General features: G+C 41.3%; 1 protein-coding gene across 2 annotated transcripts in view; it reads right to left on the bottom strand.

Annotated features, from left to right (window-relative positions):
* Positions 1-14414, bottom strand: part of GRHL2 (grainyhead like transcription factor 2) — a 66494-nt gene that overhangs the window by 28768 nt on the left and 23312 nt on the right. For both annotated transcript variants that reach the window (XM_065628585.1, XM_065628584.1), the window contains 3 exons: positions 13816-13972; positions 11922-12033; positions 6482-6576 (listed from right to left, as the gene is read on the bottom strand). In XM_065628585.1, the coding sequence (XP_065484657.1) occupies positions 6482-6576; positions 11922-12033; positions 13816-13972 (364 nt within the window). The remainder of the gene's footprint in view (positions 1-6481; positions 6577-11921; positions 12034-13815; positions 13973-14414) is intronic.

Here is a 14414-nt window from a genome sequence, read left to right as displayed (position 1 = left end):
GCTACACTGATGTCTTTTTTTTTTAATGTCAGCATATTTTAGATTAGAGCAATTAATGATAGAGTTCCACCCATCTAGTCTCCAGCTCAGGCATGCCATTGGCAATGAAAAACTAATTTGGAGAAACATTTGGTGCCTGAGAAAGTTTCAAAAGGGACCTAAGATAAGGACAACTCTTCTGTTGGTTTTAGAGCACGTCTAGAAAAAGCACTCTCTCTTTTGGGAAGGCACTCCTCCACAGTGTAGCTGTTATTATGTGAATTACTGACTGTTTGTTAAACACTGCAGCATAATTAGTGATGTACAAGACACAAACACAGTATCCTGCCTTAAGAGAAAGCAAGGCCCAGAAATGCATTTCCCCTTTTATCATTTAATCCAGCCAACACGACTCCTGCTGTGGTCTCTCAGCTTATACACTTTAAAGGTCCACAGTTACAAAACCTCAAATATAGGCCTTTTATTACTATTTACATTTTGGGCTCCCATCATTACAGAAAGAGCCAAGGCCAGAAGGGAGGGAACAGTGTATTATAGCACAAAATCAGAAAATTTAAGCAGTTTCTCTACTGAATACTTGCAGTACATAGAATTTACACCTGGGCAATGGGTCTTTACAAAACCTTATTTTAAAGGGGTTCATCCCTCCAGACTGTTAACAACAAAGAGTTAAATGACTTCTCTCTCGAACAACTAACGTCGATCCCAACATTCCTTGGATACACAGAAAGTGTGGGTTTATAGCTTCTTCTGCCAGCCGTTACCTTATAAATCCCATGCAAAGGCAAGATCTTTGTTTTATTTCAATATAAATGTCTCTGGCAAATGTTTACACTACTCTTTTGAAGCTTCCTCAACCCACACCACACCCCAGCAACTACATAAAAATGCCATTTGCCTTCAATCTCAGATGCATACTTACTGAACCATTTGTACACATAGAAATTTTAACATTATTTGCTACCACAGGTTAACGCTTCTTTGATATATATACATGCGTGTGCATGCATGACACATATATATTAAAAAAATATATATGCATGTATACACACACAGACATGGTTTATTAAACCAGTTTCCAAGTCTAATCCTACATAATTTCTGGTACTAATTTTCTCAAATAAAGTATCTTCCTCCAACCTTTAAATTTTGAGAGTAGAGAAAATATTAATTTCCTCCCTAATTAAATGAAATTTAAGTTAGAAAGGCAATTAATAATTAAGAACAAAATAATTCTTATACTAGTCAAAGCTTGCCCTAAGTATTGCTAGCAATGTTAAAGAAATATGGATTGTCACAATACAAATCACCAATAGACTGACTGTGCTACTCTATCAGCTTGATTTTACAGTTGTGCCCACTGGAATCATGGCTCACTTCAGCCCACAACATCCGAGAACCTAATCCTGCAAATCGCTCATTGAAAACACAGCTTATTACTGTATGGGCTATGCCAAAACTCATTAAATAACTGGAAAGGTTCCCAGAGGCTTCAGCACGCTTTGGATTAAAGATCTACATTTCAGTTAAATATAGCAGGACAATGATTGCACGCAAGTATACACAACAGCTACACAACACACAACTTCTGTATACACCAAAAAGCATGTGCCAGCACCTGCCTGAATAACATGTCCACCAACATGTCTGTTGCTGTATGTCCAAGTTGCAGCACTTCGCAGAAATTAGTAATTTGTGGATACCACTGAAAAGTATTTTTTGTCTGCTTTAAGATGACATTTTTCTTTAGCAACTGTTCACTGAAGTCACACCTTTGAATTTGAGGTTTAAAAGTGTTTTCCATAAAAATACACAATTAATGCATTTTTTCAGAGTAATGTCATCTGAACCATTTTAAATTAGCAAAGTATTAACTGAAGAGAAGAAAAACTCAAAGAGTCGGTATGATTTATGACAAAGATGTTCTCCATTGACCAGGAGAGTACTGGTTCTTAACTCTCTTTCCTGCAAACTAACTTCTGTCAGCAACCAGACTGCAAGCAGGCAGATGTATGTCTATCAAAAATGAAGCTGAGCTCTCTGTTCAAAAGCCTTCACTGGAACTTTGTCAACCAGCCAGGAGCAACAGCAAAGCAACTAACTACTTTCTAGCATATCATAAAAAGACTTTTAAAAGATGGTTAAAAAGTCAGCCAGTTCTTGTTAATTGTTGTTTGTTTCCTCACCTTTTTTAAAAGAACTCCTTTAAAAATACCAAACATAGCATTCAAGTTCAATCAAAGGGAATCAACAAATCACCTTGCCTATAAATGTTGCATATTTATATACAGAAGTAAATACAGGAGTGAAACGAGGATAGACTGTACAAAAAGTATTCTTCACTTACTACCTCTGCTTTCTTATTCCACAGTATTTTTGTCTCAAGGCAGCATAAGGAAGAGTTTGACATGGCTGTAGACCCTTCCTCTCATTTCTCTGTATCCTGCTCTGAACCACAAGCCCCATGGTGACCTCTAGACAACGGCCCCAGCAGAAAAGGACTTTGTTCTAGGAAAAGATGAGGATGTGCCCGGGGCCACAGCTCTGCTCTGCCAGGAGGCCAGGGGACTCTGTTGTCAGCCAGATACAGCAGAGGAAACACTAGCAGAGTTCTGTTTCTGACTTTGGTGCTGTTCCCTTAGTTCATGGAAAGCAATGGTGAGTTTATTCCACAGCTCTATACGTGCTGTACAAGATTCCCTCTTCCATTGACTTGTTTTGCCAACCAGCAGTCGGAAGATGAGGGACCGAGCACCAGAAGCTGAAGCCAACAGCCCAGTTCCCTTCACATTACTGAGGCAACAGAGGCCCTCTGCCTGTACTCTAATGCCTGTTTCTTCCACATAAGATCCAGCTGAGATGCTGCCTTACAAACCCCTAGCACACTCACTGTTAACAGGCAGATTCTGGCTGTCACACCCAAGCTGTTATACCCTCATCCTGCAGGGCTTCCAGGAGGAGGGCACTGCTCTGCTCGAGCTGTGGAAGGAGAAATCTGGCTTTAAATCAGCTGCCCTCCAGGCAGAGTAGGAAAGTGAGAAATCTGATGCTCATACGTGCAGGTTCAGTCTCCCAGGAGAGAGATTTGGTTAGATGACTTCTGCTGCTTCTGTTTGATTTTTCAAGACCACTCCCCTGTGCACTTCCAACAACAGTCTGTTTTCATAGAATCATAGAATAGAATCATTAAGGTTGGAAAATATCTTTAAAATCATCAAGTCCAATCATGAACCTAACACTGCCAAGCCTGCCACTAAACCATGTCTCTAAGCGCCACATCTACATGTCTTTTAAAAACCTCCAGGGATGGTGACTCAACCACTTCCCTGGGCAGCCTCTTCCAATGCTTGACAATCCTTTCCGTGAAGAAATTTTTCCTAATATCCAATCTAAACCTTCCCTGGCACAACCTGAGGCCATTTCCTCTCATTCTGTAGCTCGTTACCTGGGAGAAGAGACCAACCCCCTCCATGCTACAACTTCCTTTCAAGTAGTTGTAGACAGCAATAAGGTCTCCCCTCAGCCTCCTTTTCTCCAGGCTGAACAGCCCCTGTTCCCTCAGCTGCTCCTCATAAGACTTGTGCCCCAGACCCCTCATCAGCTTCACTGCCCTTCTCTAACAATCTCCAGCACCTCAATGTCTTTCTTGTCATGAGGAGCCCAAAACTAAACACAGTATTCAAGGTGAGGCCTCACCAGCGCCAAGTACAGTAGGACAACCTCTTCCCTAGTCCTGCTGGCCACACTATTCCTGATACAAGCCAGGATGCTGTTTGCCTTATTGGCCACCTGGGCACACTGCGGGCTCGTATTCAGCCAGCTGTCAACCAACACCCCCAGGTATTTTTCTGCCAGGCACCTTTCCAGCCACTCTTCTCCTGTAGCGCTGCCTGGGGTTGTTGTGATCCAAGCGCAGGAACCAGCACTTGGCCTTGTTGAACCTCATACAATTGGCCCAATGATCCAGCCGGTTCAGATCCCTCTGTATGGTCTTCCTACCCTCCAGCAGATCAACACTCCCACCCAACTTGGTGTCATCTGCAAACTTACTGAGGGTGCACTCGATCCCCTCGTCCAGATCATTGACAAAGAGATTAAACAGAACAGGCCCCAATACTTGATTTCTTCCCAGGCCAGCAGAGCACTTCATCACACCACATCTCAGAGGCCCTAGAAGGAACTGCTCTGTGCTGCTCTTGTCTGACTCAGGAGAGAAAAGTCTTCATGCCTGTGAAGTTAAGTTTTAATCTTCAAATTGTGGTGAAAAGGGAAAACAACACTGAGCAGAAACAATGGAGCAAGTTTAAAGATCATCATTCAAAAAGCTTAAGAAAAGAGAGTCTGTAATTAGATCTTGAAATTCTTCATCTCTCTTGGATGAGGTAATTGCTGGAGAAAAAACAGCCTTCAGTGACATGCCTCAGAGTCCACAGCTTCCAAACACCACAGGGGCATCCTATGGGAATCCCCAGACCCAGCACAACTGGTTATTGCATGAGACTCTCCAACAAGAGCCAGCATGTGGGTACGTGCACACGTGTGCGGGGAGGGAAGCACTTTAGTGCATGATGATAAGCTTACAGGTACAACCTGATTTATGCTTGATAGCCCAATACAAAACCATGTTATGAATCCTCTTACTTTTATCAATACATTTTCAGTTCAAGCTCCTAAATGATCAGATATTTGATAACTAGCACCCAAAACAAATATGCATAAGCCAATTTGCATTTTAATAACTATTTCCTGTAGAAACACGAGTGTCATTCTTAAATTTCATTCCTCACACTTTTTAATGCAGCAATAACAAGAGAACCATTATTTTAAAATCTCACTATGTTGTAACTCTAGTGATCATTGCAAGAGTTGTGTTCTAAATATTCTGGCACCCAAGGCAGGAGCAATGTGAATGGTGTGAGATTAGAACAAAATGGCCAAGGACAACACCTGACATTAGTGGATGTGAGTTTCTTTCTCCTGGATCAACATGGTGTCTTGCTAAGTCTGGCTTGCAGCTGCAAATGCAAGTATGTGAAAGAACTGACAGCCCTGGCAATGGGGACAGTAGCTGGTGGCAGGACGAGATTGCCATGCTTTAGCCCCTGTAGCACTTCTCTAAAGGTCCTTGGGGAAAGTCCGTCGTGTTGGAGATCCCAAACTTGTATTGGCTTTATCTGCTTGCATAATGATCATATACACACAACAGTCACCTGTGTGACTGCCAAGGACAACATACCACTGTATTTTGAAATGGAATCACATAATAGGGTTTAAATATAGCACCATTAGCAACTGGGCCAAGTACAACCCTGTTTACCAACGCCAGCTTTCGAAAGACCTAGGCAGTTTTCAGAACTACTCTTTTCTTTAGAGGTCTATTCTTTTAAAATGTGCATCAGAGATTAAAATCCCTGTTACTACAAATCTCAGCACCTTCCATCAGCAAGTCAGGACAGTGGATGTTAACGCTACCACTCTGTGCTTGATGCAGTCTCTCACAGGATTCGCACACTCAGTGCAATCTCTCTACTGCTCTGTTAGAAGTGCAGTGGGGAATCACGCACGAAGATGTCTCTGTATTTGAAAGATCCTTAGCATTACTTGAACACTGGGCATTTTGTATTCAACATGAAAACAGTTGTCAATGAGTTTGCTAAGCTAAACAGTGTTTGCTGTTTACTATTTCTACATCCCTGAGAGTCTTGCATTACCCCCACTCATTTTACAGCCTTTTTCCCTTGTTTGCTTTCCAGGGGCCAACTTCTTTTTATAATTACCAGCAGCTTTTCATTTCTCCTACACTAGTCCATGCAGCTGAAACACTGCCACCCTTTGGACAACGTTATCTGTAAGAAGCTTATCGTGGTGCTCTGCTGTCCTGGTTTATAGGTCCACTGTAGCAACCACATCCCCAAATGCAAAAAGGAAGAAAGAATGCATCACTCCTCAAAAATACATTCCTTTTCAATTGAAAGGACAGTCTGTGTAACACTATGAAAATAATGGCACAAAGCATAGTCTAGCTTACAGAATATTGATTATTAGAGATGTTAATAGTGTAGAAAGGAAGTTGATAGAGAAAGAAAATATTCACCCATGTCCTACACTCACTTTCCAAGTACAAAAAAACCTTCAAGTGTTTCTGAGGCTGGCCATAATATAAATGGAAAATCACTGAGAGGCCACAAGTGAGAAACTACACTATGATGGCCCTGCAGGTTTCCCTCAGAGCTACATCTCTATTTGCCAGTGATACAGGTGTGAACGCAATATCATCCCAACAGCTGTTATATGTCATCTTCCCTGTTACAGGTGGCCAGAATCCCTGAAGTCAGTGAAAGACCACTGTTTGCCTGGCTTTGCAGAGACTGAGCTCTCTCACCTCTACCTACCCTTCTTATTATTTGTTAAAAAGGAGAAAAGTGGAACAGTGACTAAGGGTGTATGGTACTTATAAAGCGACACCATGGCTTTTCCTCACCTTTGCCTCCTCATTGACATCCCAAGTAAAGGACACAGCATTGAATGCAATTTCTTCAATATTCCCGATGGTATTAAAACTCTCCTTGTAATCAGCTGTAAGAAATAACAAACAAATGACTGATGAAAAAAGTTAGAACTTTCTCTTTTACAGTTTATAGTACATCTTTGTTTTTTTAGCTGTGTTGCCTAATGCATCAAGACTACGTCTTGTATTGTTTACATTGAGTTATTAATAGGTAAATTGCAAAGAGGTAATATACTGCAGCTTGAGTCTTATGCATAGCACATCACTAGCTAATGTTCTTGCAAAATATTGCTTGCCTCTCTAAAACAAATAAGTATGACTGTAGTAGGATTGAGTGGGTGCATTCATTAGCTTGGCCAAGGTATATGGCCAAAGCAGCAAAATAAACTCAGAGCTATTGCAACTTTTATAGGGACCATTAAAACCTCGACATAAATAGGCAACATTACGGTAAATCCTAAAGAGGCTTTCTAAAAAGCTAAGAGCTATCATTGGAGTAAATAATCAGAAGTGCACATCCCTTGCCCAGCCATTTCAATTCTTCCAGGAATTACTGCACTGGATGCTGGGTCTCTATTTAAAAACAAGTAAACACCCTACATAACAAAGAACCAAAACAACAAAGGTCCTTTCTCCAAAGTGTGTATGATACTAAAATATCAAACAAATGAACAAAGTATTTTAAAATTGTCTGACTACAAAATCTGTACCCTCTTCTCACTTCTTTCCAAAGAGGTCCTGATATTACCAATAAGGTAGTGTTTCAGAAGGAATGCAAAGCAAGAGGGAGGAAGTCCAAATTTCAAAGATCACCCACACCCCACCAAAAACAGTAAGGGCAGAAAAACATGTAAGACAGACAACTTCCAGGTCTTCTTCATAATGGAAAAAGGAACAAGCCCCCTTTTTCTCTCCCTTAGCCAGCCACTTTAACACGCTTTCTTCTTTTTGATGGCAGATTAAGAGACAGACAAGGTTTGTAAGAAGGTAATATCTGCTTGATTAAAGAAACTTCCAGATTCTTCACAAAAATGCATCACCTGTCTCTGGGACATATACATTTCCTTAGAATCCCTCCAGGGCTGTAATGGTTGTAATTGGACTCAGTGCCAGACGTCTGAGAGTCCATCATGCAGCAGCCTTGATCTAAGTGTTTGCCCAAACCTGCACTTCAGAGGCACACTGATCCTTAGCTGTGCTATCAGTTATAGAAAGAGGATGTTTCTGCATTCTGTCAATGAGACACCCAAATGGTTTCAATATTAATTTCCTTTGCTCTTCTAAAAATAAATTGTTGGTCTCTAAGCAATAATTTCTAGGTAATAACTGTTTTAAAATCATATATAATAAAACCATTGCTGCAAGCAGAATTATTTAACATTTGAGACATGCCATCGGTATATTTTTCTCTCATCTGAAATGAAAGGATGCTGGCATTTGACTGGGCAAGTGAAACTGTGTGCCTAGGATACAGTATTTTGGATAGAATAAAAATTCTGTGTTCTGAGAGAACAAGATATTTGGTGATGCAGCAAGTGCACATGGTGTTTGAGAAGCCAAGCAGACTTTTCATCACCATCATGAACTCAGATCTCCTTCCTAACTGAAGTCATTGGCTTCACTGTCTAAATTCAGTGTGGGAATGCAAATGAGAGGAATTAGAAGACACAAAAGTAGTTTAATATGCATGTGCACACATCCACCCGCCCCCTTAAATTTATGATTCACCAGAAAGTGCCTCGTGCAACTGACTGCTGCATATGGGCGTGCTGTGTAGGTGCACTTTGGAAAGACGTGAACAAGATGTCTTGTAAAGACACATGTTTTCTTCTCATAAAAGGCTGTCAGAACCTCACATCCCACCAGCCTTTCCCTTCCTCCAGCACATGCCTCTGCTTCCTTAATTGCCATACACAAATCTCATCAAGTGTCTATGTGACTTGCTGTTTAAAAGCATCCTATTCCCCTCAATTTACAGATAATTAAAGAAGGATCCTCAGTAGATTAAGAAGCATTTACATTCAAGGATATTTGAAAGTTGTTAGTGTGACTACAATTTTCCCTCTTCTGCTGCTGTGAGTTACCAGAAGTAGAAAATTTGGCTTCTTCACTATGCAAGAAAATGGCTCTACAGGAACTATTTCCTCTTTTCTTGGGTAAACTGCATATTAAACAATGGCAAATTTCAACACTAAATACTAATAATTTTCATGCATTACATACCATTGCAGGAGTTTTTTGTGTTGTGTATATAAATCATACAAACTATCCTGCCAAAATATACGGGCAAGACTCTAGAGTACAAATAACCTCACTCTAAAGCTTCCATACTCACCTTTTATGTCCATGTTTGAATCTGTTCCAGTATCAGTCAAATTATGGTACTGATTCTAAATAATATTTGCTGCAATCTAGTATTATCTTCTTTATTTGACATTATTTTAAAAGAAAACGCTAGTGATCCAATGTCACACAGCACAGCACTGTGGAAAAGTCAGCTTTTTTTTCTCCTCGCTCCTGCTAAAAACAGGGAAGGTGTCTTCCTGCTTCTTCAGAAAAAAAAAATCTATAGCAGCGCATAGCCTAAATTCTAGAAAATACCTTTTCTTCTTGCTTAATAAGTGTCAACTCCTTGGGTTGATTCCTCAAGCACTAAGGACTTGCTTACACATACACACATGCTTCTCCTATTAATGTCAATGCATCTTCAGACCTGGTGCTGCATCTAATCCATTCCAGCATTCTTCCTCCCAGGAGGAGCACCAGCCACAAAAAAACAAATTAAAGCATTGACCACTGCATGCCTGGAGTGAGGGAACCAAGTCACCCTATTTCCTCTGATCTCCAGAATATAACTGCAGGCCAGAAGGCAGACAGACAGACAGGCCTGTGCCACCAAGAAAAGTAGCACAAGCAGAGTCATCACTCCCACCTGAGGGCTGAATAGCGGGACCCCAGAACTAGAACATCCCAAATTCATTCAATCCTCTGCCTGCTAAGGACCAAGCCATGTTCTACATTAAAAGTGCATTAAGAAACAATTAAAAAGGATTCACTGATGTTAAACATATGCTATAAACATTAAGTTAAAATAATATTATTATAAACCTCTATGGAGCAGGTTATACAGATTTATATCTATTCAGAGATAGTTTTAAAGGACCCTAACACCTGATTAACCCTTTAAATACTGTTGATAGTTGGAGTGAAATCCAAAATAACAGAGAAGTGGGACTACCAGTAGGTTGCCAGCCCACCCTCTGAAGATGGGACAAATCTGATACATACCTCTGTCCTTAGCAAGCTGCTCTCACTGCCTGTTTAAATGGTTCTCCAGGGCGTATCATCACCCTCATAGGCACCTAATTCTCTCTGTTAACTACACAGGGCCTGGACATTAACTCAGTATTCCTTTACAGGAGTCCTTCAAGGATACGAATTTTTAATGTAGAGGGAAATCTTCAGAGACTCACACCATTATTTAACTTGGAAGGGACCCCTGAAAGTTTCCTGTTCAACCCCTACCCTACGTTGCTCAGTTAGATCATCTGATGAGAAAACTGGAAGATTTTGCTAAATGCAGCTTGATGCTTGTATGTGAAATGTAGTTGGGAGTCAACCTGCCCTAATAAGCCAAATATCCACAATGTAAGTCCCAAAGAAAATGAAATGTACTTCAAAAACTCAGGACCTGGTAAGAGCTGAGGCCGTATTTCAGTTGTTCTCAAGAAAACACTACTGAGCAACATCGAGGACTTTCTTCTGAAAACACTGAGATGAACTGTGGTCTTACAGTTCTTACATCTGACAGGGAGTGCTATTATCAGTCTTACACCAGGTACACCAGGCTTTGCTCATGTTTGCCATCCAAATAAAGAACACATGCCAGAGTGCCTCAAAAGTCAGCACAGACCTATTTCATCTCAAACTAATGAAAACATAAAAGACCTTCACTTTAACACAGCTAAACACACAGCTCATGTAGAACACTTGTTTTGCAGAGCACCTTTTTACAGAATATGCACGACAAGCTGACTTGTTCGGCCAAGGGGACTGAAATGTGTCAGTACACAAGCGCGGTGGTGTCAGAGGGTGTTGGCACTGCAGCGGAACGAGCTCCTCAGCACATACCTTCAACGGTATGAGCATTAGTACTGCAAGCCTGTAGGGACTAGCACAAAAAACAGGCAGACTTCAGAAATGGCTGTGATGCAGCATACTTGCTCTTTTAATGTGTCGTGAGAGGAATCATTTGGTCTGGGGTGGAGCTTGTACTGCCTTAACTATCCCAAAGGACAAAAAAAATAAAAAATTGGGGAAATAGTTCAGCCAAAACTATGATGATAAGAGGCAGAGAGGAGATTCAGAAAGAGCTGCTTTGACCAAACACACTTGACTTTAAATAATGCCAGCCTCAATGGAGGCTGCAGCTTTTGCAAGTTGAAAGGCCCTACACGAGCAGGAGCACTTAGGGACCAATTCCCAGCACTGGAGGTGTTTGATCATCCCTGAAGTCTTGCAGTGCTCTCTCCAAGTAACCCTGCTTTTTCTTCCCCCTCCTCTCTTCCCCCTCTCATTCCTTCCATTCAATGGTTTGGTTCCCTCAGGCGGTCAAAACAAGATAGACTTTGTCTGCTTAGGTCCCACGGACTCCTTTGACTGGAATCCACTGCAGATGGCTGCGTGTGTAAACTGCACGTGGGAGAGGAGAAGCACTTGATGTCTAGACACTCCCAGAGATTTCAACTTCAGGCTCCCTGGCAGCAGGTATGTGTTCTTCCTCTATTAAAATCTCCCAAGCATGCGGATAGGGCAGTTGAGGCTGAAATGGGCTTGTAAATACCTCAGATGGGATGAAGAGTAAACAGGTCTCTCAGGATAGCACACCCGAGCTCAGAGTTCCTTTCTCCCTCACTTCTGAAACCAATAAGACTCACAAACTGGGGGTGTAGGAGTCCTGTGTGCTCCTTCGCAGTCACCGTAACGATGGCATCTTCACTCTCAGGCTGCACTCACACATCAGATTAGGTAACAGAACTGTTATGTGGGCTGCTACTGGATCAAAGACTGGATCAGCCTTTGAAAAACTAAAGGAAACAAACACTCTGCCACTACTGAGGAGGCACACACCTCGACTTCCCAGCAGCAGAAGGTGGAACACCATAAAATACACATGCGAGGGGCAGCTCTTCTTTTGTGACTACTGAGGACCATTCCTTCTGCATGGTGTCCATCCTGCTTCATAGACCCCACAGCCCAGCCCTAGCAGGGACAAGCCATTGTTCTTATAAAAACTGTGGTACAAGCCTTGCAGTCATTGCCAATATATCCCACCACATCCCTGTGCAAGGTACCAGTTCTTTCCACATTCTGCAATCCTCCCTGAAACATATGGAGATCCTCTTACACTCACCAATGTCGAGGACCCTCTGTTTAGCTGTGTGCTGCCGAGAATGCCAGTATTTCCAGTATTTCAGCTGTTCATCTCTGTTTTTATCCTCACTGAAAACAACCATGACCACGCTCTGAGAAAATCAACAGCAGAAGTTGCATTAGTGAATATAATTAATAGTCAGAAACACAAAAATTAAAATCTCCCATATGCCATTCCAGTCCAATATTGCAATGCACTTGAAGACTCAGGACAGAAGAAATGCAGTTTTAAAATAATGCAGGGCCTAGGATCATGTTCTTGATAGCCCAAATAAAATTTAATTGTATTCTTAGCTTTAAGAAGTCTAAGTTGCCTTAAGTAAAAAGTGGTCATGTCAAAATCAGAGGATCTCCAATTCTGATTCGAGTTCAGTCCAAGTGTTGGAGTTCAGATTCCTTGTAACTCTGGAAGATGACATTACACTGTAAAGTGATGTGTTGTTATGGAGCTTGGGCTCACTGGCTAAAGGCAGGACACTTTTAGTTTTACCACACATAGCCCAAATACCCTTCTCAAGAGCAGAAGTCTTGCATACATGTATTTAATGACAAACTTGGTGTGACCATTTACTGAGATTCGCTGAGCTTTTCAGTTCAAGTTCTGAATTCCCTTTGTTAAACTGCGTGATTCAAAGGAAACAGCAACTTTATGCAAAACTTCACAAGAGTGGTAAAGGCTTTTTAAAAGCCCTGCTGTAGGAAAAAAACAAAAAAACTCAAACAAACAAAAAAACCAAACCCACACACGAAACACTGACAGAATGCTCATACTAAGTAAACTGAAGTGAAAGGAAATCAGAGAGGGCCAACCATATCCTAGGTGCATCCAGCACAGCATTACCAGCCAGGCAAGGGAGGTGATTGTCCTGCTCTGCTCTGCACTGCTGCAGCCTCACCTGGAGCACTGTGTGCAGTTCTGGGCACCGCAGCATAAAAAGCTTCAGCCAACGATCATCAGCCTCATGTCCTTAGGAAACCAGGCTAAAAATCAACTGCTATTGAAGTTTACAAATCATTGCTTCTCTTCAGGAAGTCTCTCTAAACTTCATATATGATACAAACATAGGTTGTTGTCTGCTTCACTGCTCACATTGACTTTCATCGGTTCCTTTGACTAAAGCCACAACATTTTTAAGGTACTTCGTTTATTTGGATGGAAACACAGCCTCATACATATGCAGCCCTTCCAGCTTCAGGGTGAAATTTGCAGTGCAGCAACTCTGAGGCTCATTGTTCATTCCAAGGTTACTGTGTCAGGATTTGCTTACTCAAAAACATTAACAGGAAAAATCAGGAGGCCTGTTCACCAGGCAGATGTTGCTGAATACCCTAGTTCCAGTTCCACCCGTGGAATCTAAGATGCAAATCATCCATTTTGTCATTCTTCTGGGTGAATATAAAGTGAAAGTTCATACTTATTCACCGTAAATCGTTTAAAGTTTATGTCAGAAAGGATGGCTTCAACTCTTCTCATTTTACCTGAAATGCACTGGAAACCGGCCACTGAAGTGCACGAGTGAGTGAAGATGGACTTAGTCAGTAGATGTAGTAGTTCTCTGATTTTTTTCTTTAATCGTTGCAATGATAAGTTCACCAATGTCAAGTGCAATATCTGCGCAATTATCATTCTGCCAAACCGTAAACTGAGGCAGATATGCACATAATAAACTCATAAGATCACACTTTGAAAAAACTGTATCCCAAAATATTTGAGACCACCAACATTATTACTCTCTCACCTTTACACTGGGCATAACAGTAAGCTTGTCCTGTCGTCTCTCACAAAAACAAACAAAAAAATTAAAATCCAGCCACCCACAACCACGTTTATCTGCAGAGCTCCATTCCCATCTAGGAAAGAAATCAGACCATACCCTGACTTTGCTGATGGGATGCCGGAAACATTTGTTGTCACCCGTCTCGCTCAGGGTGATGGCGTAGAACTGTCCTTTGTTCAAGTAGGTCATGGGCCCCTCCCCTTGCTTTTGACGCAGAGATTTGGTAGCTTCTAGTGTATACTGAAAAGTGCTGCTGAAAAGAAAGGGAGAGAAACACCAACAAAATCCATACCACTTTCTCCTTTTCTCTTTGTCCTCATATATTATGTATTTCATGCATTGTATAAGCAAGGCATAAGAAGCTAATAATAAAATTCCAGGAAAAAGGTCACACAGGTATTTAAAAATACAATTTTCTTTTTTCAAGTTTATCAGGTCCGGCAATCAAGCATAAAACTATCTGGACTGCAAGTCTGTTAGATCAAAGACTACATCTTTACTTTCTCTGAAAAGAACCATCATGAAGTACAAGACTCTGTACCCCACAGTGAGAGTCTCAAATACCAGGAGGGAATTCAGTATGATTTGCAGGAAATCAGCAGCTCAACAGACATTTAAACTCAGAAGTGTCCCAGGAAGAAATATTTTAAAAAAATAATAATAATAAAATAAAGCTTGTTGCAAAAGACAGACAC

The sequence above is a fragment of the Caloenas nicobarica genome, chromosome 2 (assembly GCF_036013445.1).
Source record: "Caloenas nicobarica isolate bCalNic1 chromosome 2, bCalNic1.hap1, whole genome shotgun sequence".
Lineage (NCBI taxonomy): Eukaryota > Metazoa > Chordata > Aves > Columbiformes > Columbidae > Caloenas > Caloenas nicobarica.
Note: the sequence above shows the minus strand (reverse complement) of the source record. Positions and strands in the feature narration are given on the sequence as shown.